General features: G+C 44.3%; 2 protein-coding genes across 4 annotated transcripts in view; both read left to right on the plus strand.

Moving 5' to 3' along the window:
- The window catches only part of IGSF5 (immunoglobulin superfamily member 5), a 51,693-nt gene extending 46,043 nt beyond the window's left edge, over positions 1 to 5,650 (plus strand). For all 3 annotated transcript variants that reach the window (XM_061421968.1, XM_061421978.1, XM_061421987.1), the window contains one exon: positions 2,725 to 5,650. In XM_061421968.1, the coding sequence (XP_061277952.1) occupies positions 2,725 to 2,820 (96 nt within the window). In that variant the 3' untranslated portion in view covers positions 2,821 to 5,650. The remainder of the gene's footprint in view (positions 1 to 2,724) is intronic.
- Positions 5,651 to 21,613: 15,963 nt separating this feature from the next.
- On the plus strand, positions 21,614 to 22,539 carry LOC133250588 (small ribosomal subunit protein uS5-like). The gene has a single exon (XM_061422001.1). It carries the CDS (start codon positions 21,634 to 21,636, stop codon positions 22,489 to 22,491), a length of 858 nt encoding a protein of 285 aa, XP_061277985.1. The 5' UTR covers positions 21,614 to 21,633; the 3' UTR covers positions 22,492 to 22,539.
- Positions 22,540 to 23,667: the final 1,128 nt, after the last annotated feature.

Here is a 23,667-nt window from a genome sequence, read left to right on the forward strand (position 1 = left end):
ACCAGCGGACCGAGCAGTGGTCCTCAGGACAGAGACGCACTTCAGGGGCTTGTTAAAATGCTCCCTCCTGAGTCTCTTCTGGGCCAGAATCTCTGGGAGATATGGCTGAAGAATGGACACTTTTACTGCGCTCCTGGGCAATCTGCTTTGAGGAAAATTCATTTGTGGCTCAGCGTGAAAACATAACAGACATGCATTGCATCGTTCCTAAGGGGACATCATCCCCGAATTTGGGAGACTCACTTACATCTGTGCGTTCAAAATGACCCGTGTTCACGACCCCACTGCAGGGAGCTTGCTGCAGAGCACAGAGGATTCAAGATGCTTGTTGGGGGCTGTGAAGGGGGTCACATGGAAGTGGCCTGACATTGACGTACTCCATAACCATGAGGCATCATAGTTGGGGAACACTTTTTAAATCTCCCATGTTTTATGTGGGTCCGAAGGCACAACGCTTTCAATATGAATGAATAAAAGAGGATTTTAGGCTGTAGAAATCCCAGATCATGCACTGAATTTTAGGAAGACTCAGAAGGTAAAACGAGACTGATTTTCAAAATTTGCATTAATCAAAACATGACACTTTTCTTTCTGATTATTTCTATTCTGGTTGAATCTCCAGTTAAGACATATAACACTGATGTTCTTTTCCAGACAAGAATTTCTGTTGGTGAGGTACAGTTAATGTAGGTGTCACTGTCCATTAATTCATTAGCACAAAACTGATAAAGTCAGAAATTTCTTTCTGAAAATTGCAGTCAATGAGAAAGGAAAGCTTCTTTTATTTTGATACAAAACCATGGGGTTTGCAAATATTTCGCATCATGATGAATATTTAAAACAAACAATCCTCCTTTTCCTCTCCTTGACTCACTGGCAGTCCATTTTTTTCTGGTTATTTCAGGCAATTCTGTCTTTCCTTCCAAGTCTGTTAGTTTTGGGGGATGAGCTTATGAATAATTCAAAACCTGGGTTATGTCTTCCCCGCTTATCTCTCCTGTGCTGAGACCAACAGAAATAAACTCTTGATAAATTTAGAAAACAACATTGGTTGGTGCAACCATGTCATGGGGAAAAGACAAACAACAGCAAAACCCCAGGCATCATCACAACAGAAGCACCATCCTTGTGGCACGATGCAGCCCCCGTCAGCCACAAGGTTCTCCTTGTGTGACCGGGAATCAATGAATTAAGACCAGGAGTCAGAGTGGTGCCATCCCCAAGACTCGCTGCAGTTCCATTGTGACCTTAATTATTCATGGTGGCCAGTTACATTATTTAAGGTGTTAAATGCAGCTCCAGGGCCCTGCAGTCTGAGCCAGTATCTTCAGGATGGGCAGGAAAATACACTGCATGTAATTTATTTTTTATTTTTTTAAACCTTTTTATTTTGCATTGGTGTATGCATGTGTGCTAAGTCACTTCAGTCGTATCCGACTCTTTGCAACCCTATGGACTGTAGCCTGCTAGGCTCCTCTGTTCATGGGATTCTCCAGGCAAGAATACTGGAGGGGGTGACCATGCCCTTCCTTCTCCATGGGATCCTCTGGGTCCAGGGATTGAACCTGCATTTCTTAGGTCTCCTACTTGGGCAAGTGGGTTCTTTACCACTAGCACCACCTGCGTAGACAATTAACAATGTAGTGATAGTTTCAGGCAAACAGAGAAGGGACTCAGCCATACATATACATGTATCCATTCTCCCCCAACCCATCCTCCCATCCAGGCTGCCACATAACACTGAGCAGAGTTCCCTGTGCTATACAGTAGGTCCTTTTTGGTTATCCATTTTAAACATAGCAGTGTGTACATGCCCATCCCAGACGCCCTAGCTATCCCTTCCCCCTATCTTTTCCTCTGCAACCATAAGTTTGTTCTCTAAGTCTGTGAGTCTGCTTCTGTTTTGTAAGTTCATTTGTATCATTTCTTTTAGATTCCACATATAAGGGATGTCATATGATATTTCTCCTTCTCTGTCTGACTTATTTCACTCAGTATGACAATCTCTAGGTCCATCCATGGTTCTGCAAATGGCATTATTTCATTCTTTTTAATGGCTGAGTAATATTCCATTGTATTATGTACCTTCTTCTTTATCCATTCTTCTGTTGATGGACATTTAGTTTGCTTCCATATCCTGACTATTGTAAACAGTGCTGCAATAAACACTGGGATGCATGTATCCTTTCAGATCATGTTCTTCTACAGATATACTGCATGTATTCTAACAGGGAATTACTCTTCCACAGGCATTGGCCCCTTGGAGGAGTGAGTGATCTGCTTGGGAGTGCATTTCAGAAGGGGAATGTAAGAGCCAGGAAAACTGTCTGAGGAGATAGATGGGTGATCTACATGGAGTCAGTTCATCAATTTTGCTCCTTTCCTTTAGGAAGGAGAGTGTTATTTAAAGAAGGTTGAAAATATTCTATATTTTCACATAATGGTGAGATTTAGGAATATTAAAAAACAAAATTGTGAATTTTTGCTGTAATTTGCCTTCATACACATTCTAGATTCTTTGAATTGGATCTCTCTTTAGGCCCTGAATTTGGGAAATGTCTAGAGTGTTGTACTGAAAATCATAAAGGAAGGACACATGCTAACAATTGGTATTTCTTTCTGCATCCTCATTTTACCTTTGCTGATGAGTAGAGCTTTCTTCTCAAATGTGCCTTTTATGGTGATCTCAAGCAACCCAATGCATCTTTTTTTCTTTGTCTTCAGGAGTCTGATCGCCGCCAGCTGGGCCCAGCAAATCACCCACAGGTTTCCTTTTACGTGGCCAGTCCTAAGAAGGTCAGGAATGTGACTCTGGTATAGTACAGACATCCCTTTGGCTTCACATGGCTCTGACTGAGGACCTACATCTCATTGCTCATGACGTCATCATTGCTTACTGTGATGTCATCACTGCTGTCATTCTAATGCTGGGCTCCCACTTTGCAGCATGACCTGGAAGAAGCAATGTTGTCATCATCAGAATGGATATTTTATTTTGAGAGAAGGAATCCATTTTCCCAGCTTCTAAAGTGGAATTTGGCTTTTAAAATATTTCAAGATTTCAGCGAATTCCATAGTTACTCAGTAAAAGTTGCACATTCATTATGATAATGCTTCTCATCACTCAACACTCCTGCTTGCTAACCCAGCACATGGCAGATATGTCTACATCCCATTGTGACGTTGAAGACATCTTTATTATCTACAGTCTCTTGAAGATAATATTTATGTATGTTTACTATATGGTTATTATTGCATATTATCTGTGGAAAAAAAGAGGATTAAACATTAGGATCCATTAGATGAGTGAAATTGCCCAGAAAAATCCTAAGTTGTAGGTTATAAATAATATTACATTCTAAAGCAGAAGTGCACCTTGAGAAATATCTTATTATTGGATATTGACATGAAGACATTCATTTTTATCTGCTCCCTTATCAATCTTTTTCTCACGTCCTCAGATGAGTTAGATGTGGATTTTGCTGTTTGGGGGATGTATCTCCAGCTATGAAAAAACTGGATATGGGCAATACATTCTTTCATAAATAAAAGGGAAGACACCAAAAAACCTTTTATTCTTCTTCTTAACTCTTTACTGTTTAAATGGTTTAAATAATCATAGAGTTTAAGAATCAAGCATTTTCCAAGAAACAAAACAGGAGACCTCTATTAAAAATTCTTTTTTCATTTTTCATGTAGAGATTCTCAGTGTATTTTGCTGACAACCCCATCTCTTCATATTTAATGTAGAGGTTGGACTATGATTTGACTGAGCTCTGCGCTGGTTGATGCAGATTACTATGATGGCTAGCAATTAGTAACTGCCCTGCGCCCCCCAGACCGAACCATGCTATTGTCAAGATAGAATTTGACTTTTCAGAAGTGTTAGGATTTTAGTAAATTCCTTAGAGTTACCTGGTAAAAGACACAAATACATTGTGATGATGATGTTTTTTATCATACACTCCTGTGTGCTAATCCATTCACAAAGAAGTCTGTACAGGCAGACCTCAGAAATGTAGGTTTGGTTCCAGACCACAGCAGTAGAGCAAGTCACACAATTTTTTTTTTTTTGATTCCCAGAGCGTGTGAAAGTTATATTTACATATACTGTAGTCTATTAAATGTGCCTTTGTGTTATGTCTAAAAGAACAATGCACACATCTTAATTAAAAAAAATATTTTCTTGCTAAAAAATGCTTGCCACCATCTGAGTGGTCAGTGAGTTGCAAACTTTCTGTAAGAGTCACATCAGAAATCACTGATCACAGGTTATCGATTGAAAAAAACTGCCCAACCTAAAAACTGAGAATTTTTTTATTTGGAAAATTTTCTAAAGACATCAAGCCTGGAAGGCAGACTCCTAGTGAGCTCCGAGGGATTACTCCCAAGAAGTAAGGGAGGAGACAGGATATGTAAGAGTTTTTGCAACAATGACCAGATAGTCATCAAAAGATGACTGTTAATTAAAGAAAACCAGACATCTCAAGTTAAGCAATTCAGTGTTTTTCTATATATGGGGAGATACAAGAGCCTGTGCTTGCTGAAATCATTCCTATTCTGTGCATCTCAGCTGTCTGGAGCCAGGATCTTGTTCTTTCCTATCCTGAGTCCTCTCAGGGCTCACCTTCGGGGCCGACTGCAGTGGCTGTTGGCTTGATGGCCACAGCATCCTTTGTTTGCTGATACGGCAGGCAACGTTTTGCATCCACAACCGCAGGAAGTATAATGAAAGTTTGAAATACTGTGAGAATTACCAGACTGTGACACAGAGACAGGAAGTGAGCAAATGCTGCTGGAAAAATGGCACTGATAGACTTCTGCTGGGTGTCACAAACCTTCAGTTTGTAAATGCAATATCTATGAAGCACAATAAAGCAAAGCATAATAAAATGATGTGTATCTGTATATTATCATGATATAAAATACTTTTTAAAATCTTAAATTACATTCAGCCCCTACCCTAGACCCTCTTCTATGAATTGATGACTAACTCAAGGGAGATTTGCTGACACAACATGGGACTGTGTTCTGCTCTGTACCTGTTCTGATTGGCTGGTTCCCATATATTATCCATTCTGATTGGTTGATGTACATACAATACCTTTCTGATTGGGTGGTTCCCATGCACTATGCATTCTGATTTGTTGGTGTACCTAGACTAACCATTCTGATTGGTTGGCTCATCTACCCTGTCCATTCTGATTGGGTGGCTTTCCTGCTTTCAGTTCAGTTCGGTTGCTCAGTCATGTCTGACTGTTTGCAACCCCAAGGGCTGCAGCATGGCCATGCTTCCCTGTCCATCACGAACTCCTGGAACTTGCTCAAACTCATGTCCATTGAGTCGGTGATGCCATCCAACCATCTCATCTTGTCATCCCCTTCTCATCCTGCCTTCAATCTTTCAGGTTGTCAAATACTTTGAATATCACCACTACTTAGAGGATCCTGAAAAAAATACCTCTTATAAGACTGTGTCCATAATGTGAGGGAATTGGTCACCTATGTTCTTGAAGGGTGAAACTGAAAGTGCAAAATTTCAGAAAGCCATGAATATTGCTATCACTTTCCTGAGAGAACTTTTAATGAGAAACATTAAATGTTTTTAATGAGAAACATTAATTGCCAATACAACTGCTTAAAAATGAGACTCTTTGTTTGTTATCAAGACTTCTTTACTTCCTGTAAACATGATTCTGTCTCCCGCCACCATCCCTGAATGAGAAAGAAGAAAGACCAGAGTTTTCATGAGACCCTTTAAGCAGAGGTGTTTGATGAGTGAATTCTGTATTTTTCACTTCATGGTTTGCTTTCCTTAAATTGCCACAGAATTTGGATCCTGGGACAAAGCAAATATTATGTCCTTTATGCCTTTTGTAACATTTATAGAATCTAGCATTCTGTAGGCATTAAGTAAATACTGACATCAAATAGTTCAATATTGAGAAAGATAGTATATTGAGGTATAATGAATATTTGCCATCTGCCTGCTATAAGAATCATATTCTTGTGGTTATTTTAGGAGTTGGGGGGGGTTGCATGTAGAATACAATTGAACTTTAAGTTTTAAACTCTGGAGAATGATGCCAAATGATTTCCATAGAAATATCTCCAACTTGCTACATGCTTGGTAAATCAATCTATAATATTTTTTCATCCATTGGATTCTGGGAAGTTTTCCTATATTATGAGTAAATAGGTTCTAACAGTAGCTTATTCCATGAGTAAGTTTTCTCAAAGGGATCCTTGGCTAGTTTATTTTTTAAAAAATTTATTTATTTATTTGGCTGTGTTCAGTCTTAATTGCAGCATGGAGGATCTAGTTCCCTGACTGGGAAGGAAACCCAGGTACCCCTGCATTGGGAATATGGAGTCTCAGCCACTGGACTACCAGGGAAGTCCCCTGACTAGTTTTTATTTTACAAGAGGTATAAACATTTTATAAACAGAACTATCTAGAGTTGACCTATGCAATACCATAGGCACATGTGGCTATTTGCATTTAAATTATTTGAAATGAAATATGATTGATTTCCTCAATCCCAGTGGCCACATGTCAAGTGCTCAATACCATGTGTGGCTAGTGGCTGCTGTGTCGGACGTGTAGATTACAGATTTCATTGCTGCATAAAACTTTTTGGGTAGTGCTGACCTAGAGCTTTCTACTTGGAAATGACCTTGGTGTGTCAAGGATGAGCTGTTTTACACAAACATGCAATCTGTGTTTGCTCTCAGTGCTATGTCTGTGTACTTGCCAGTTTCTATTTAGGAATCCTGCAAACCCCAGGGCAGCTCTCAACTGATAATGGGATTGTGCTGATGTGATAAATCTCTCTCTCACTCCTGCAATGCACAGAGCTGAAGCAGGCTCAGGGGAAGGGGTGAGAGAAGTTAAAGCATCATGTCCAAGGATGTTTCTCTGAAAGATACATATGCCTCTCTGCCAGTGAAAGACCAATGAAGCTACAGATGCATTTAAAGAAGTGTCCCTCAGAGCCTTGAGTCATAAAATGATACCCAGGGAGACCACACCTGCCCATCCTTCCAGGGTTCTTTGATGTTGGTTACACTGTCAGATTCCAAGCCTGCCCCAGGGAGTTAAGGATCTTCCTTTGTTTACTTAGGGCTTCCCTGGTGGCTCAGCTGGTAAAGTAGGACTCAACTCATTCAGGAAATCAGCCCTGAATATTCATTGGAAGGACTGTTGCTGAAGTTGAAGCTCCAATATTTTGGTCAGCTGATGTGAAGAGTGGACTTATCAGAAAAGACTCTGATGCTGGGAAAGATTGGGGGCAGGAGGAGAAGGGGATGACAGAGGATGAGATGGTTGGATGGCATCACTGATTCAATGGACATGAGTTTTGAGCAAACTCAAGAAGAGAGTGAAGGACAGGGAAGCCTGGTGTGCTGCAATCCATTGGGTTGCAAAGAGCCAGACAGGACTTAGTGACTGAACAACAACAACAACGACTCAAGTCATAATGTCAATACATCGAAGATAATTGAAGAGGTCCAACAGAAGCACTTCCTGTGCTCTTTGTGGCCCTGATCTTGGAACACTGTTAGGGATCTTAGAGCTGGGATGCTGGGTTTTGGGTGGTGATGACCTGAAGGTGAATGGATGCTGTTGAGGATACAGGAGATGCTGCATCAGCATCTGAACCTACCATATAAGTGTGTATCATGCCCTTGGAGGGGCTTCCTTGGTGGCTCAGTCAGTGACGAACTCCCCTGCCAATACAGAAGACACGGCTTCAATGGATGTAAGTTTGAGCAAATTCAGGGAGACCGTGAAGGACAGGGAAGCCTGGCGTGCTGCAGTTCGTGGGGTCGCAAAGAATCGGATATGACTTCGTGACTAAACAACAGCAACAACAACAACATTCCCTTAGATAGAACATGTGTCCTATGCAAAGAGGTAGGACAGTCCTTTTTGTGGGTGGACTGACCCAGGTGAGACCCAGATGAGAATGTGGGTCTCAGACGGAGGAAGAGATGGGCTATTCCAGGTGAACGGGTTCAGGCAAGTAGAATGGGATAGATGGTGATCCAGCAGGCCTTTGTAGGACATATAGGTCAGAGGAGCTATCACCATCCACAGGACTGACGGGGCACGAGAGGTGGCCAGGCCTGCACAGAGAAGACCCCTGACAGTTGCCGGGGCACAGGTAGGGGGACACAGCCAAGCTATGGACAATTGACCAGGAAGGAGTCAGGTAACAAAGACACAGTCTCCTCACTCTGCTGCTCACCAAGCCTGACCAGAGCCAGGACTTCAGGGAGCTTGCTGCTGGCATCCACGCAGGATGGAGAGGGGTGAGTGTGGCTGATGGATGGGAGAGGCAGGGAGAATACACCTGTTAACATTTAGGAAACAGAAATTGAGGCATCGAGAATGTGCTTGTCATGTCACAGGGAAAGATGTTGTGCCTGGCAGGGTTCCACTTCTTCTTCTTGGGGTGAATCCATTTACCCCAAGAGGACACAGGTTGGAGGAAAGGAATTTGGCTGCATTGAACTTTAGTAGGTTTTATCTTTGGTGATGCATCAGTAGAACAAAGGGATTGAATGGTGAACTCCTGAAGTCCCTTCTGGAAATGCCCACCTCCCCACTCCCCTGACCTGCCCTCACCTGACATGGTCCACTTCTTAGGACTGAGGTCACCCTGCTCCAAGTGCGCGCAGACTTTCCTCATCCCTGCAGCACGTGGAAGGAATCTTGTTCCCCTGCAGTTGGTAAATATTTAATTCTCACCCTGCACAGCCTGTAAATCATGCCGCAGGCCGCAGCCTCGGGTGAGGCTCACGGTCTAACATTTATGAAGCAGGTGCCCTGGGTTCTCAACTTGGAAAGGCAGAATTTGAGGCAGCAGCCTGGGTCCAGAGCTGAAACAACCCCACAATCGTCTTCTTTTGTTGAGTGAGACATGTTATTTCTAAGACTATAATGAGATTCTGACCCTGCAGGCTGGCGGGAAGATTTGTGAGAATCATCGCTCACCCTGTGGCTTCAGACGGAGAGGTTCGTGCCTGGCCTCATAATTGTACTGGGTTGACAAAACAGACAATTTATAAGATTATAGTAACGTCTATGGGGGAAATGTAACACAGGCTGTATTGATTATATTTCTTTACAGAAACCTTAAGAATGTAGGATGTTTCACAGAGTAACTTAATTTAGCAACTCTTGGTAATGCTCCAATTTCATGGCTGATAAAGTCTAAGGTAGTTCAAAGAATAGCACATGATTGTCTAAATCAAAAACTAATTTAAAAAATTACAGTTGATATAGTATAGTTTGTTTCACTCAGAATGGACAAATTGGACTGGACTAAAAAGCGGTGCAGTCAGCCTGGAGGCTTAGAGCAGCCTCTTCACAGTTGTGTGTGTGTGCCTGCGTGTTCTGTGTTTGTGCATGTAACTGTATGATGTGTGTGTGTGTGTGTGCTGTGTGTGTGTATTTGTATGGTGTGTACGTGTGTGTGCTGTTTTTTGTATATGTGAATGTATCTGTTTGTGTTCTGTGTTTATGCATGTGAGCGTATGACGTGTGTGTGCTGTTTGTGTGTTTCTATGGTGTGTACGTATGTGTGCTGTTTTTGTTCACGTGCATGTTTACGTGTGTGTTCTGTGCTTGTGCACGTGAGAGAATGATGTGTGTGTTCTGTGTCTGTGGACCTGAGTGTTTGATGTGTCTGTGTGTGTGAGTGCTGTTTGTGCTGTTTTGACAGTGTGTGCCTGTGTGTACGTTTGTGTCTGTATGTGTGGGTGTATATGGTGTCTGTACATGTCTGTGTAAAGAGCAAGGTTAAGGGGAGAGACACTAGCATTGTGTCCCCCATGGTGGCTAGTGAACTACAACTCCTGAGTCAAGTTCAGCTGCTACTTAGTTCTATATGGTCCATGAACTAAGGATGGTTTTTGCATTTTTAAATGGTTGAAAAAAATGGAGAGAAGAATAATGTTTTATGAGGTGAAAATTATGTGAAATTCAAGTGTCAGTGTCCACAAGCGAGGTTTTATCAGAAGCGAGTCAATGTGGACGTGTTTTCTGTGGCTACATTCAGGCCTGATGACAGAGCTGAAAAGAGCTGTGACCGAGCCCATTCGGCCCGCAAAGACCGACACAGTCCCTCTGTGGTCCTTTGAATCAGCAGTGTGCTGACCTGCCTCCGCACAAGGACACTTTCCTGGGTTATGTCAGTGAGTCCTCGCTTAGTCCAGTGTGGTCCCAATGAGCCAAGTGAAGTCACAAGATACAGTCCCAGAGAGACCCGTGTGCCTTCTGATCCCAGGCCTTTCAGACTCCAGGGTAGGTTCTCTGCCTGCTGTGTGTCCTGGGCGACTCTCCCCTGCCTCTCCACTGCTCTTAGGATGAAATCTCAAACCCTGCCATGGCCTCCGAGGCCCAGCTGGGTATTCCCCCAACCCTCCCTGGCCAGGCACCACTCTCCACACTCTGGTCACTGCACTGTGGAAAGTACCACAGGGATCTATGGGTCCACCCACCCCAGGGCCTTTGTACCTACTTGGATCATCCACTCCCCTCTTCCTTCACTTTATGCAACTCCAGCTGATCCTTCAGCTTCTCTTTGCTGAAGCCTGTGGAGGCTTCTGCACTGTTAGTTGGCTACTCTGGCTGCTGTGGTTCTGGATGGGAGCTGGCCGAACAGAAAGATGCCTGAAATTTGGGAGGCGGACATGAAGGCCCAGTGATGATGCACGAAGAAGGGTGGGGTGGGGCTCAGGTGCCCTTGGACTTCACCCCTGCCCAGGCTGGCCTGCTGCCTGACCTGCAGCTCATCTGGCTTGCCCATGACCTTTTTGCCTGCTTCTCTGGGTCCTGGCAGGTGTGTAAAGCTCTGCAGGGAAGGTTGCTGGCTTCTACAGGACACCTGTGTTGGGGTGTTAGAGCTGAGAGAAAGGCTGTGTTTCTTCCCAGGTTCTAGTCATGTGGCTGCTGACTATCGCTTCACATCTCACTCTTCTGCTGCGGTCTGACTGCAGGGGCTGTGCTCACCTGGGCTTCTCAGCTTCCCCTCACAAGTCCTGCCTAGGGCCTCTTTTCTGACCCTCCAACCTCTCCTCTTCTGGGCCTTTCCTTCCCCAACATATTCTGTGATGTGGGAGGTGGAATTCTGATGATTAAGCCCTTATTCTGACTTTTGGGAATCTCTTGGACTTCAAGATCAAACCAGTCCATCCTAAAGGAAATAAACCCTGAATATTCACTGGAAGGACTGATGCTGAAGCTGAAGCTCCAATCCTGGCCACCTGATGCGAACAGCTGACTCATTGGAAAAGACCCTGATGCTGGGAAAGATTGAGGGCAGGAGGAGAAGGGGTGACAGGATGAGATAGCTAGCATCACTGACTAAAGGGACATGAATCTGAGCAAACTCCAAAAGATAGTGAAGGACAGGGAAGCCTGGCATGCTGCAGTCCAAGGGGTCGAAGAGTTGGACCCAGTCGAGCGACTGAACAACAACATTCTGTATCGGAGCTTCCTGCTTCCTTGATGGAACTTCCTTGATGACTCCTTCCCTGCTGCGTTAATGCCTCGACACAATTAATATGTCACCTTCGCTGTCTCCTTCATTGCACTAATGACGTAATTGTGTAATTAATTACGGACTGGCTTCTTCCCCATTAAATTCCGAGAAGGTGGGCTGGCTCCTTACCCACCAGCTCCCTGTGGCCCTGGTGTCTTTCCTATCAGGGCAGGCGTGTTCCACATGGTGGATACACCCCTGCAAAATGAATGATTCATTTCAGAAGCAGCCTGGGCACATGGAAATTGGTTTTGCTCTTCTGCTGTGGCTTACCTTGTTTTCAGAACCTCCAGGCCTTCAAGGCCCATGTTAGTGGCCACTCTCCCTTCCTTGGCTCAGCTGGTCCCACAGTATCTCCAGTCAAGGGGACACAGGCACCAAACTGTGGCTCAAAGATGCACAGTTAAGGTAATTGCTGTGATTTTTTTTTTTTATTTTTGGGGAGTCATTACTGAGTTAAATTTTCCTTTTTTTGGAGACTGCTGCTGCTGCTGCTGCTAAGTCACTTCAGTCGTGTCCGAGAGACCTCCAAAAGCCTGGTGCAGGGGAAACAGCCTGCAAAGAAGCGACTGGGCTTGCAGCCAGCTTGCCCTGTGACCCTGGGCACATTGCCTGGCTCTTTTCAGTTTTGTGGCCTCTTTGGTCAAAGGTGTGGCCCTTCTTCTTGTGTAGGTACAATGTTTGAACTTCTTAGTGATTGACATTCCTGGAGACTTTCAGTTGAAGGTGGGTTTCTAGATTTCTACAACACTAGGGAAAAGTCTGCAAAATGTTCAAATGTCCCATCAGACATTCTACATAAGTGATAAATCTGTATCATCAAAAATCCACAAATAATAAATACTGCAGAAGGTATGGAGAGAAGAGAACCTTCCTACACTGTTGGTGGGAATGTAAATTGGTGCATCCACTATGGAGAACAGTATGGAGGTTCCTTAAAAACTAAAATTAGAGGTTCCTTAAAAAACTAAAAATAAAGTTGCCATATGATACAGCATTCCTGCTCCTGGGCATATATCCAGTGATTAATTTAACCTGAGCCTGTTTTTCATTATAAATATCTCACAATAAATACAATCATAAAGTATATTTATCATGCATATAGGGTACATTGACTTCTCTATAAACACAGTTACCTTGACAATCAACAGAAGATTAAAGTTTGTTTAGGGAGGAGCTTCCTCAAGACTTGTTTGCCATTTTGGAAAAGTTTATCCCCAATAGCACCGCTATTCTGAGTATTTGAGTTGCTCATACAATGCCCAGGGATCCGTCTGGATTTATAGCTGCTGCATCCCGGTAATTCTCAGTGTGGACTCAGGGACCTGATGACTTCAGATGTCTTCTGGTATAATCCTGTGCTTGTGTGCTCAGTCATGTCCAATTTTTTTGTGATTCTTTGGACTGTAGTCCACCAGGCTCCTCTGTCCATGGGGATTCTTCAGGCAAGAATCCTGGAGTGGGTTGCCATTTCCTCCTCCAAGAGATCTTCCCAACTCAGGGATTGAATCCATGTCTCCTGCACTGCAGGCAGATTCTTTACCTGCTGAGCCATTAGGGGTCCTACCAGGCCTTATTTTTGTAGTCTTATAAATGACTTCCCTTTCATATCACCTTAATTAGTTAAAAATTTATCTGATTAAAGTATAGGTGATTTACAATGTGGTGTTAATCTCTGTGATACAGCAGAGTCATTCAGTTATACACATACATACGTTCTTTCCCATTATGGCTTATCATTGGATATTGAATATAGTTCCCTGTGTTATGTAGTAGGGCCTCATTGTTTATCCATTCTATATATAACAATTTGCGTCCGCTAATCCCAAACGCCCAGTCCATCCCCCTCTGCTCCTTAGTAAGCACAAGTCTGTCCTCTAATCTGTGAGTCTGCTTCTGTTTCATAGATAAGTTCATGTGTGTCATATTCTAGACTCCACATGTAATATCATTTGATATTTGTCTCTGACTTACTTCACTTAGTATGATCATTTCTAGGTCCATCCATGTGGCTGCAAATGGCATTACTTCATTCTTTTTTATGACTGAGTAGTAGTCCATTGTATTTACATACCACACCTTTATCCATTCGTCTGTCGATGGACATTTAGATTGTTATCATGTCTTGGTTATTGTGAATAGTGCTGCTATGAACATAAAAGTGTGTGTATCTTTTTGTTTTTTTCTTTTAAATTTATTTTTAATTGAAGGATAATTGCTTCACAGAATTTTGTTGTTTTCTGTCAAACCTCAACATGAATTAGCCATAGGTATACATATATCCCCTCCCTTTTGAACCCCCCTCCAATCTCCCACCCCTCTAGGTTGATACAGAGCCCCTGTTTGAGTTTCCTGAGCCATACAGCAAATTCCCATTGGCTATCTATTTTACACATGGTAATGTAAGTTTCCATGTTACTCTCTCCATACATCTCACCCTCTCCTTCCCTCTCCCCATGTCCATAAGTCTATTCTCTATGTTTCTCAATTAATGCCCTGTAAATAAATTCTTCAGTACTGTTTTCTAAATTCTGTATATGTGCATTAGAATATGATATTTATCTTTCTCTTTCTGACTTACTTCACTCTGTATAATAGGTTCTAGGTTCATCCACCTTATCAGAACTGACTCAAAGGTGTTCCATTTTATGGCTGAGTAATATTCCATTGTGTATATGTACCACAACTGCTTTATCCATTCATCTATCTAAGTTATTTCCATATTCTAGCTATTGTAAATAGTGCTGCAATGAACAATGGGATACATGTGTCTTATTCAATTTTGGTTTCCTTTTCCATAATTTTTCAATTATGCCTAGGAGTGGGATTGCTGGGTCATGTGTTGGTTTCATTTCTAGTTTTTTAAGGAATCTCCATACAGTCTTCCATAGTGGCTGTATGCATTTCAGCTCTTCCCATCTGTTGTTTTTCTTAACTGTTTACATTCTCCTTGGAATAATTTTGAGTATTGGAGAATTATCAATGATATAAGATCCTCGTGGTAATTATAGTTCTGGACTTGATGTTGTCTTGTTTGCAAAGCTTATTTCTTCTGGTGCTGAATTCAGTATTTACATGCAGCAAACACATCACTTAAAATTGGCTGTGGGTCCCCCTTCTGCCTAGGATGGAGAAAGCTGGAAAGAACAAAACTCAGACTTTCAGGAGAAGAAGCCAGATAAGCCACAAAGTTGTAGTTTTTCCTGAACTCATCATAGGGGCAATCGAGTAGCCTGAATTTCAAGGGGCAAAGTTCTTCCCTCCAGTCACAAGTACTGCCTCAGAACAGAGATGAAGTCACTCCTATCATCAGAGTGTTCCAAAGAAGTCAGCAAAATTTTTAATTAATTGCTACAAACCTAGTGTGGACTAACATGGCAGCAAAGAGACCCCTAGACTTAATGGGACTTGGACCCACCCCCAGACTCTCTCCTATGGAACTCCATCAGAGACTCTCCAGGCAGATTGGGTGTAGGCTGGAGAAAGCCCAACTGGTGATGCAGGCCTGCAGACTATGTTAGATACCAATGCAGGGGCAGAGTGAGGGGAGGGGAACAGTAAACCCCACCTTAATGCCTGATCCATCATTTGAAGCCTTAAATCGATGTGTTCAGTTGCTCAGTCATGCCCAACTCTTTGTGACCCCATACCATAGCATGCCAGGCTCCTCTGTCCGTAGGATTTTCCAGGCAAGAATGCTGGAGTAGGTTGCCATTCCCTTCTCCAGATAAGAAAGGAGGCAGTGGGGTTTGTAGCCTCCAAGATGTAGGTACACACCAGTTGATGCTGAAGGAAAGAAAGAAGACAGACCCACTACCTGGAGAGACAACTCCTCTACCTGGGAGTTATTGTTGTTCTGTCACTAAGATGTGTCTGACCCTTTGTGGCTCCATGGACTGCAGTATGCCAGACTTCCCTGTCCTCCACTATCTCCAGGAGTTTGCTCAAGCTCATGTCCATTGAGACAGGTGGAGAGAGCACTGGGCCCAGCATCCTACACTGACACCACTAGCATCTCCTGTCACTGCGGAGGGCAGGGAGCACTCTTGTAGGACTCACTGCAGATGCAGAGCAGCTGGACCTTCATGGGAAGGAGGCTCAGGGATACCCACAAAGCTCCACCCTCAAGTTCCAAGCCCAAAGGATGATCTGAGGCTGATGGTGGGCTGGGCGATGAAGATGTTCAATCACCACCTGCCAGCCCAGCAAGGACAGGGAGCAGGAGAGAGAGCAAGAACTCCCAGAAGCTCAGGAAACTCAGAGAGGCAGGTATTCAGGGTTGGGTGAAAACTGAGGACAGGGCCTGAACACAGAGGAAAACCTTTCTGCACTTCAGCTCCTACCTGAGCACAGAGCATCTTAGGGGTTATCAAATCTTTGGTTCCGTGAGCGTAATGGGATCAGTCTGCCATAACCAAGTACCAGTATCAGTTATGGTCTGCCATAACAAAGTACCACCGACTTGGTGGCTTAGAATCACAGAACTTTATTTTCTCACAGTTCTGGAGGCAGTGAGTCCAAGATCCAGCTGTCAGCATGGACGGTTTCTCCTGGGGCCTTGCTCCTTGGCTTGCAGATGGCCTTCTTCTCGTTGTGCCCTCAGATGGTCTTTGTTTTGTGCAGGAGCATCCCTGGCACCTCCTCTTCTTCTTTTAAGGACGCCAGTCAGGTTGGATTAGAGTCCACTCTTGTGACTTCATTTAACCTCTATTACCTCTTTCAAATGCTTCCCTGGTGACTCAGATGGTAAAGAATCTGCCTGCAATGCAGGAGACATGAATTTGATCCCTGGGTCTGGAAGATCCCCTGGAGCAGGAAATGGTAACCCACTCCAGTATTCTTGCCTGGGGAATCCCTTGGACAGGGGAGCCTGGTGGGCTACAGTCTGTGGGATCACAGAGTTGGACATGAATGAGTGACAAGGATGCATACACACACATCTCTTTAAAAGTCTCATCTCCAAATGTAGTCATGTTGTAATTTACTGGGGGTTAGGGCTTCCTCAAATTGGTGTGTTTTTTTTTCAGGGAGGTACAAATTAGTTCATAATGATAACAATAACTGAGAAAACCCAAAGCCAATTCAATCCCAGAGTTACTTGATCCTTCATCTTTTTTAAAAAAGCACCTACCATTATAAATATTTTTCCTGTTGCTGTACGATCTTCGAGTTGCCATGTTTAATGGTTACATAACATTTCTTTTTCTGGCTTTGTCATTCTTACGTCCCTTACTGTTGTTGCACATTTTAGGTTAGTTATGTACATCTTATTGCAAGGAAAATTCTCTATGTACATGTTTTTACATAATTTGGAATCATTCCTTTGGATAGATTCTGTGCTTAGTAGCTTCAGCAATGTCCAACTCTTTGCGACTTATGGGCTGTAGCCCGCCACGCTCCTGTGTCCATAGGATTCTCCAGTCCAGAATACTGGAGTGGATTGCCAGTGACCTCCTCCAGGGATAGATTCTAAAAAGATACATTATTGTATCAAAGGGCATGGCCCCTCTCATGGGATGAATTGTGTCTACTTCAAAATTCTTATGTTGGAGCCTTGACCCTAACAGGATGGTATTTGGAGGTGGGGCCCTTGGGAGCTAATTAGGGTTAAAGGAGGTTGTAGGGTGGGGCCCTAATCTGATGGATTGGTGTCCCCAGAGGAGGAGGAGACACCAGAGAACTCTCTCACTCTGAGCACACCTAGCAGAGGAAAGGCCACAGGAGCACACAGTGAGAAGGCAGCCGTCTTCAAGCCAGGAGGAAAGGTCGCCAGGAATCACATTTCCTGGCACTTTGATCTTGGACTTCTGTTACCATCCAGGGTTCTTCACCTTTCCCAATTGGTAGAAATTGACTAGAGGCCACACAAGAAATTCAGGCAGGGCTTTGCTGGGGTCTCTGGTGATGGCACCCCACTCCAGTACTCTTGCCTGGAAAATCCCATGGACAGAGGAGCCTGGTGGGCTGCAGTCCATGGGGTCTCGAAGAGTCGGACACGACTGAGCGACTTCACTTTCACTTTTCACTTGCATGCATTGGAGAAGGAAATGGCAACCCACTCCAGTGTTCTTGCCTGGAGAATCCCAGGGATGGGGGAGCCTAGTGGGCTGCTGTCTATGGGGTCACACAGAGTCGGACACGACTGAAGTGACTTAGCAGCAGCAGCTGCTGCTGCAGCAGGGCGGAACGAGAACAAACCACAGTTTCCCTTGCTTGCTCTCTCCCTGAGGGGGGTGGCAAGCTTGTTGCTTATACCTGGTGAGGGTAGAGGTTTGTTCAGGGATCAGGCTGCAGGGGTGGCTTAGGGGTCTGCCCACTCCTTAGGTGGCATCCAGAGCAAGGGGCACACACAGTACTCTGCTTTTGCTCTGGGCTCTTTAAAAGTAGCAGTGTGGTTTTTTGGTCTCTTTGTATCTTTAGGGTCCAGAGTTTGCCCCAACTGTGCGTACACATGGCTATTTTTAATCCCATACAGTTTTCTTTTATTTTGTTCTCAAGGAGAGGTATGTCCAGGTGCAAACACTTCAGCACTACCGCAAAGGGTCCCAGGTCCCAGCCTGTCTCACTTCCAGCCTCTAGAACTGGGAGAAAATAAATTTCTGTGGTAAGGGCTACCCCTTCTGTGGTCTAGCGTATGCAGACTAAGCGGACTATTACAGCCCCTTTGTACACATGCACTACTTACTTGTAAGGGTCCCAGCTCACATTAAAAGTCGTCTGCTTTTCTTCTGACTATTTACAGAAGCTTTTCTTCTGAATGGACTTTTCTGTCATCTGTAAACCTAAGATATTCAAATAAACTTTCCTCCTTTAAATAATTTTTGGAAATCTATGTCAGATCCTGACACTGGTATTCCATAATTCACAATTATGTATTTTGTATCTTTAAGCTTACCAATAACAAAGTCGTACCCTAATTCTGATATTTATCTCTCTTTTTGTTTTAGATTATCCCTTTCACACATCAGGAAGCAAACACATGACCAAATGAACAAATAACAAAAACAAAAACCCCCAAACACCCCCAACCAAACACTCTAGAGTTACAGGAATTCCTCCTTAAACTCTATAAATATCTTTTAAAATAGACATTTTCCAAAGTATATTTTTATATCTTAATAAAAAAGGACTATTATTTAAATACTTGTTGTTGTGACATGATTTGTGTTCATTTAAAAAATAGGGGAAAAGTTTGGTAAAACATTTTTCTGCCATGTGAATTAGCAAACATGATAAGCAAGAGATAGATAAAATTTATAAATGAATAGCTGAGGGGGGATTTACTTACTATCACTGGGTGATCTGACTTTTGAGATAAACCCTTGGCTTGCTCTTAGACTTCTCCAGGACTACAGAATTATCCCGCTAATGGAGAACCAAATTTGCTTCAGAACCTTTAATTTGCTATCTTCAATTGAAGCTAAAGAGTCAGTCAATAAGCATTCATTGATTTTTCCAAGGCTCTTTAGGACACAAAGAATGAGATACTGTCCACATCGAATTTTCAACTCACTGGCTTGTCAGAGTCTTGTTTTAAGATTGGCTGCTGCTTATGATGGTCTCCTTGTGGATCTGCATTTTGTCTCTCATAAGAGCTAATATTATCTAAGAGACAGAAACATCTTTGCCTTTTGGGTCTGTCTACTGTATATTTCTTCAAAGAATGGCTATATTGCAGCTGATGTACAGGCCAGGGCTTTTCAAAGAATTAGGGAAATTTTCAGATAATCCAATATTGTCACTTAAAATTGGCTCATAAATTCAGTTAATGCCTCACTCAGTTTCTTGACTACACAAAACTGATGGGGTGAAGGATAGAGTTTTAGTTTAAGTCTCTTCCACAGCCAAAGAAGGTGACTCTAGGAGTCAGGAGTTGGGGAGTGGGGAGAGGGAGGCAGGGGAGGGGAAGCCAATATGCAGGTATGGATGTTGCCAGGCACTGCAGGAGACCCCGGTTCACCATGTAGGGAAATGGACTGCCAACCTTATTATTTTTCATTACACACACAGATGATTATATCATAACTGCACTGGATCTAAAACAGACTGCCACATGGTTCTGTGAGGTTATCCTCTCAGGGTTTATTTGAAATAAACTCTGTGAACATGGGCTTCCCTGATAGCTCAGTTGGTAAAGAACCCACCTGCAATGCAGGAGACCCCGGTTTGATTCCTGGGATAGGAAGATCCACTGGAGAAGGGATAGGCTACTCACTCCAGTATTCTTGGGCTTCCCCTGTGGCTCAGCTGGTAAAGAATCCACCTGCAATGGGGGATACCTGGATTTGATCCCTGGGTTAGGAAGATCCCCTGGAAAAGGGAAAGGCTACCCATTCCAGTATTCTAGCCTGGAGAATTCCATGGACTGTATAGTCTATGGGGTCGCAGAATTGGACATGATTGAGTGACTTTCACTTTCATGCATGCATGCTGTCACTTCAGCTGTGTCTCACTCTTTGTGACCCTATGTCCTATAACCCTCCAGGCTTTTCTGTCCATGGGATTCTCCAGGCAAGAATCCTAGAGTGGGATCTTCAGGGGATCTTCCTGACCCAGGGATTGAACCTGCATCTCTTATATCTTCTGCTTTGGCAGGCAGGTTCTTTACCAATAGCTCCACCTGGGAAGCTAGTCTCAATTACAAAGCCAGCCGAGGTGCTGCTGAGCTGGAAGGGCCAGACTGGGAGCTCCTTGGAGGAGCCCCTGGAAAGACCCCTCCCCCTGAACGACAGGAGATTGCAGTTCTCATTCCCCTACTCCATCCCCACGATGGAAGGGTTAGTTTCTTCCTCCTTCTCTCCCAGCTTCTGAGAAGACCCTGAAGCACAAACGGGAAAAGATAAAAAGTGACTGCCTGAGTCAGGAGGAGTGAGGGTTGCAAAGCACAGGATGAGTCAGAGGGCTCCCCTAACTCCTCAGATGGGTGGACAGTGGGTCGAGGAGCTGGGGCACGGGGCACTGGAAGGCATCTATGCTAAGGAGCCTCATCTCCCTTTTCCTTTTCCTGTTGATTGATTGACTTCACAATCAAACATGTGAAGATCAGGGAGGAGGAGAGGAGGAAGACTCAGAAAATCTCAGATTTGATGAATACATCTCTGATCCCCAGAGTTGAACATCAAGTCTTTCTGCTTTTTTGGCAAACTGCCAAGAAATTCTGCGGAGCTTGCAGCTGCTCTTTGATTGTGATAGTTCTGAGGAAACAAATGAATGAAGACGCCCCCAAAGGTATTGATGAGTGTGCTTCCCTTGTCACTGAGACACAAATGGTTCTCTCCAAGGCCCATGGGAGTAACTAGACCTAAAAATGAATGAATGTGACAGGCTTTAAACCTGTTTATCTTTTCAGGGTCAACGTGGGCAGGTGTAAGAGCCACCTGCAAAATGCAAAATGCTAATCTGTTCTCTGGAAATGCATGACTCTAAGCTTCAATGACCAAATGGAAGACTGTGGTGAGAGCTCGTTGGCTGCAGTTGGTCATGTGTTGGGTTATCACCAGTGTACTTTTTTTTTTTTTTAAACTTATTTATTTGGCTTCTTCAGGTCTTAGTTTTGGCACATAGGATCTTTGATCTTCTTTGTGGCATGAGGGATCTAGTTTCCTGAAAGTGAAAGTGTTAACCACTCAGTTGTGTCTGATTCTTTGCGACCCTGTGGACTGTAGCCCATCAGGCTCCAAGTCCATGGAATTCTCCAGGCAAGAATACTGGAGTGGTTAGCTATTCCCTTCTCCAGGGGATCTTCCTGACCCTGGGATTGAACCCAGGTCTCCTGCAGTGCAGGCAGATTCTTTACTATCTGAGCCACCAGGGAAGTCCCTACTAGGGATCAAACCCAGCCCCTTGCGTTGGGAGCAGAGTCTTAGCCACTTGACCACCAGGGAAGTCCCAGTACAAATCTACTGGAGTTTTTATTTCATCAAGATAGAAATAGTTAACATCTGTCTGAATGTGACACTACATGGCATAAAGATGTGATTGATGCTTTCTTAAAAGATTAAAACAGAACAGACCGATGAAGTGAGAGACTAAATAATGTAGTATCAAAGAAGCATCAACTTCTTCTTCGTGAAAACACCAAATGGCGGATGACGCCGGTGCTGCGGGAGGGCCCGGAGGCCCCGGGGGCCCCGGAATGGGAGGCCGCGGTGGCTTCCGCGGAGGCTTCGGTAGTGGCGTCTGGGGCCGGGGCAGAGGCCGCGGAGCTCGCGGAGGCAAGGCCGAGGACAAGGAGTGGCTCCCCGTTACCAAGCTAGGCCGCCTGGTCAAGGACATGAAGATCAAGTCTCTTGAGGAGATCTACCTTTTCTCTCTGCCCATCAAGGAGTCTGAGATTATTGACTTTTTCCTGGGAGCATCCCTCAAGGATGAGGTTTTGAAGATAATGCCCGTGCAAAAGCAGACCCGTGCTGGCCAGCGGACCAGGTTCAAGGCGTTTGTTGCCATCGGGGATTACAACGGACATGTCGGTCTGGGTGTCAAGTGCTCCAAGGAAGTAGCCACTGCCATCCGTGGGGCCATCATCCTGGCTAAGTTGTCCATCGTCCCTGTGCGAAGAGGCTACTGGGGGAACAAGATCGGCAAGCCCCACCCGGTTCCTTGCAAGGTGACTGGCCGCTGCGGCTCCGTGCTGGTGCGCCTCATCCCTGACCCCAGAGGCACTGGCATCGTCTCCGCCCCTGTGCCCAAGAAGCTGCTGATGATGGCCGGCATCGACGACTGCTACACTTCTGCCAGGGGCTGCACTGCCACCCTGGGCAACTTCGCCAAGGCCACTTTTGATGCCATTTCCAAGACCTATAGTTACCTCACCCCTGACCTCTGGAAAGAGACGGTGTTCACCAAGTCTCCATATCAGGAATTCACTGACCATCTTGTGAAGACCCACACCAGAGTCTCCGTGCAGAGGACACATGCCCCAGCTGTAGCCACCACATAATTTTATAAAGGGAATAATAAAGTGAATGAAACCAAAAAAAAAAAAAAATGTAGTATCAATTGTGTAAAAGTTTGAATGAATGTTTTAAAAAGTGAGATGTTAGCCTCATTACCAAGTAGCAAGGTCGTGAGTGAGGACAGTTGACTTTGGGAAATAGGGGCTGGAAGATTTTGCTGTTGTGTCAAATAGCAATAAGTGCTTTGGAAAAAAATGTATCTCAAGGGCTTTTCACATTTAGGAAGAAATAATGATCACAGTGGGGGTCAAGGATGGCTGAACTGGGACTCCAAGTATGACTCAGGCATGGAACTGTGACCAACAGTCCATCACACATGTTTTTCAAAGAACACATTGTTTAGGCAATCTAGAAAAAGTTGTTGTTAGAGGGTAGGGGAGTTGTTGTCAACGTTAATAATGTTGAATGAATGAACAGAGAGATGGTATATGAAGTGAGGAAGCCCAAGGGAAGGCTGGACAAAGTCAAGGAAGTGGTGGATGGTGTACTGATTCATGGTGGGAGTGGGGATAGCTCCCAGGGGAGAGAAGTTGCAGGAAGAGGAAGAAACATTGCCCATGGACCTGGATGTAGCCCAAGAGATGCTCTGGAAGCAGACATATGGTCTAGGATGAACTGGTTCCTATGAGAAACAGGATAAAACTTGGCATGGACAGGGTGGGAAACATTACCAAGGACTTACCCTTGGGCCTGGTCTTCCATGATTTGTGGGGCATGGGGATCTCAGGGAGAGCTTTTGTATGGCCAGATTCTCTTCAGGGGACATTGACCATGAATCATCTTCCATTTTGTAATGGAAGGTGCTGAGTTTTACTTCCCATTTGCTTGGTAGTAAGGCTACTCACTGGTGACCTGAGCAGAATCTGTGTGGTCAGAGTCCCTGCAGCCCCATCTAAGGGCACAGCCAGTGGTTCCTGCTGGAGGAGCGGCCTCTCCTGGGCTCATGTTTCCTCGAAATATTTAAGGAGACTTCCCTTCTCCAGACTCTTGGCCTGTGGATGGAATTAGAGCTGCTTAGTCACCTTCTCCTGAAAGGCCATCAGAGGTCATGTCATCGCTTTATATATTCATCTCATTTAGGTCAGTCTCCACCGGCAGGCTAAGCCCTTAAATGCCGGGAGCCGGTGAGGCATTCCACTCGTGACAAAGGTCATGAGGAA

Source organism: Bos javanicus, chromosome 1, assembly GCF_032452875.1.
Source record: "Bos javanicus breed banteng chromosome 1, ARS-OSU_banteng_1.0, whole genome shotgun sequence".
Lineage (NCBI taxonomy): Eukaryota > Metazoa > Chordata > Mammalia > Artiodactyla > Bovidae > Bos > Bos javanicus.

Bases quoted from the DNA above. Each gene is read 5' to 3' on its own strand.
- LOC133250588 (XM_061422001.1), top strand. From the start codon at position 21,634: ATGGCGGATGACGCCGGTGCTGCGGGAGGGCCCGGAGGCCCCGGGGGC.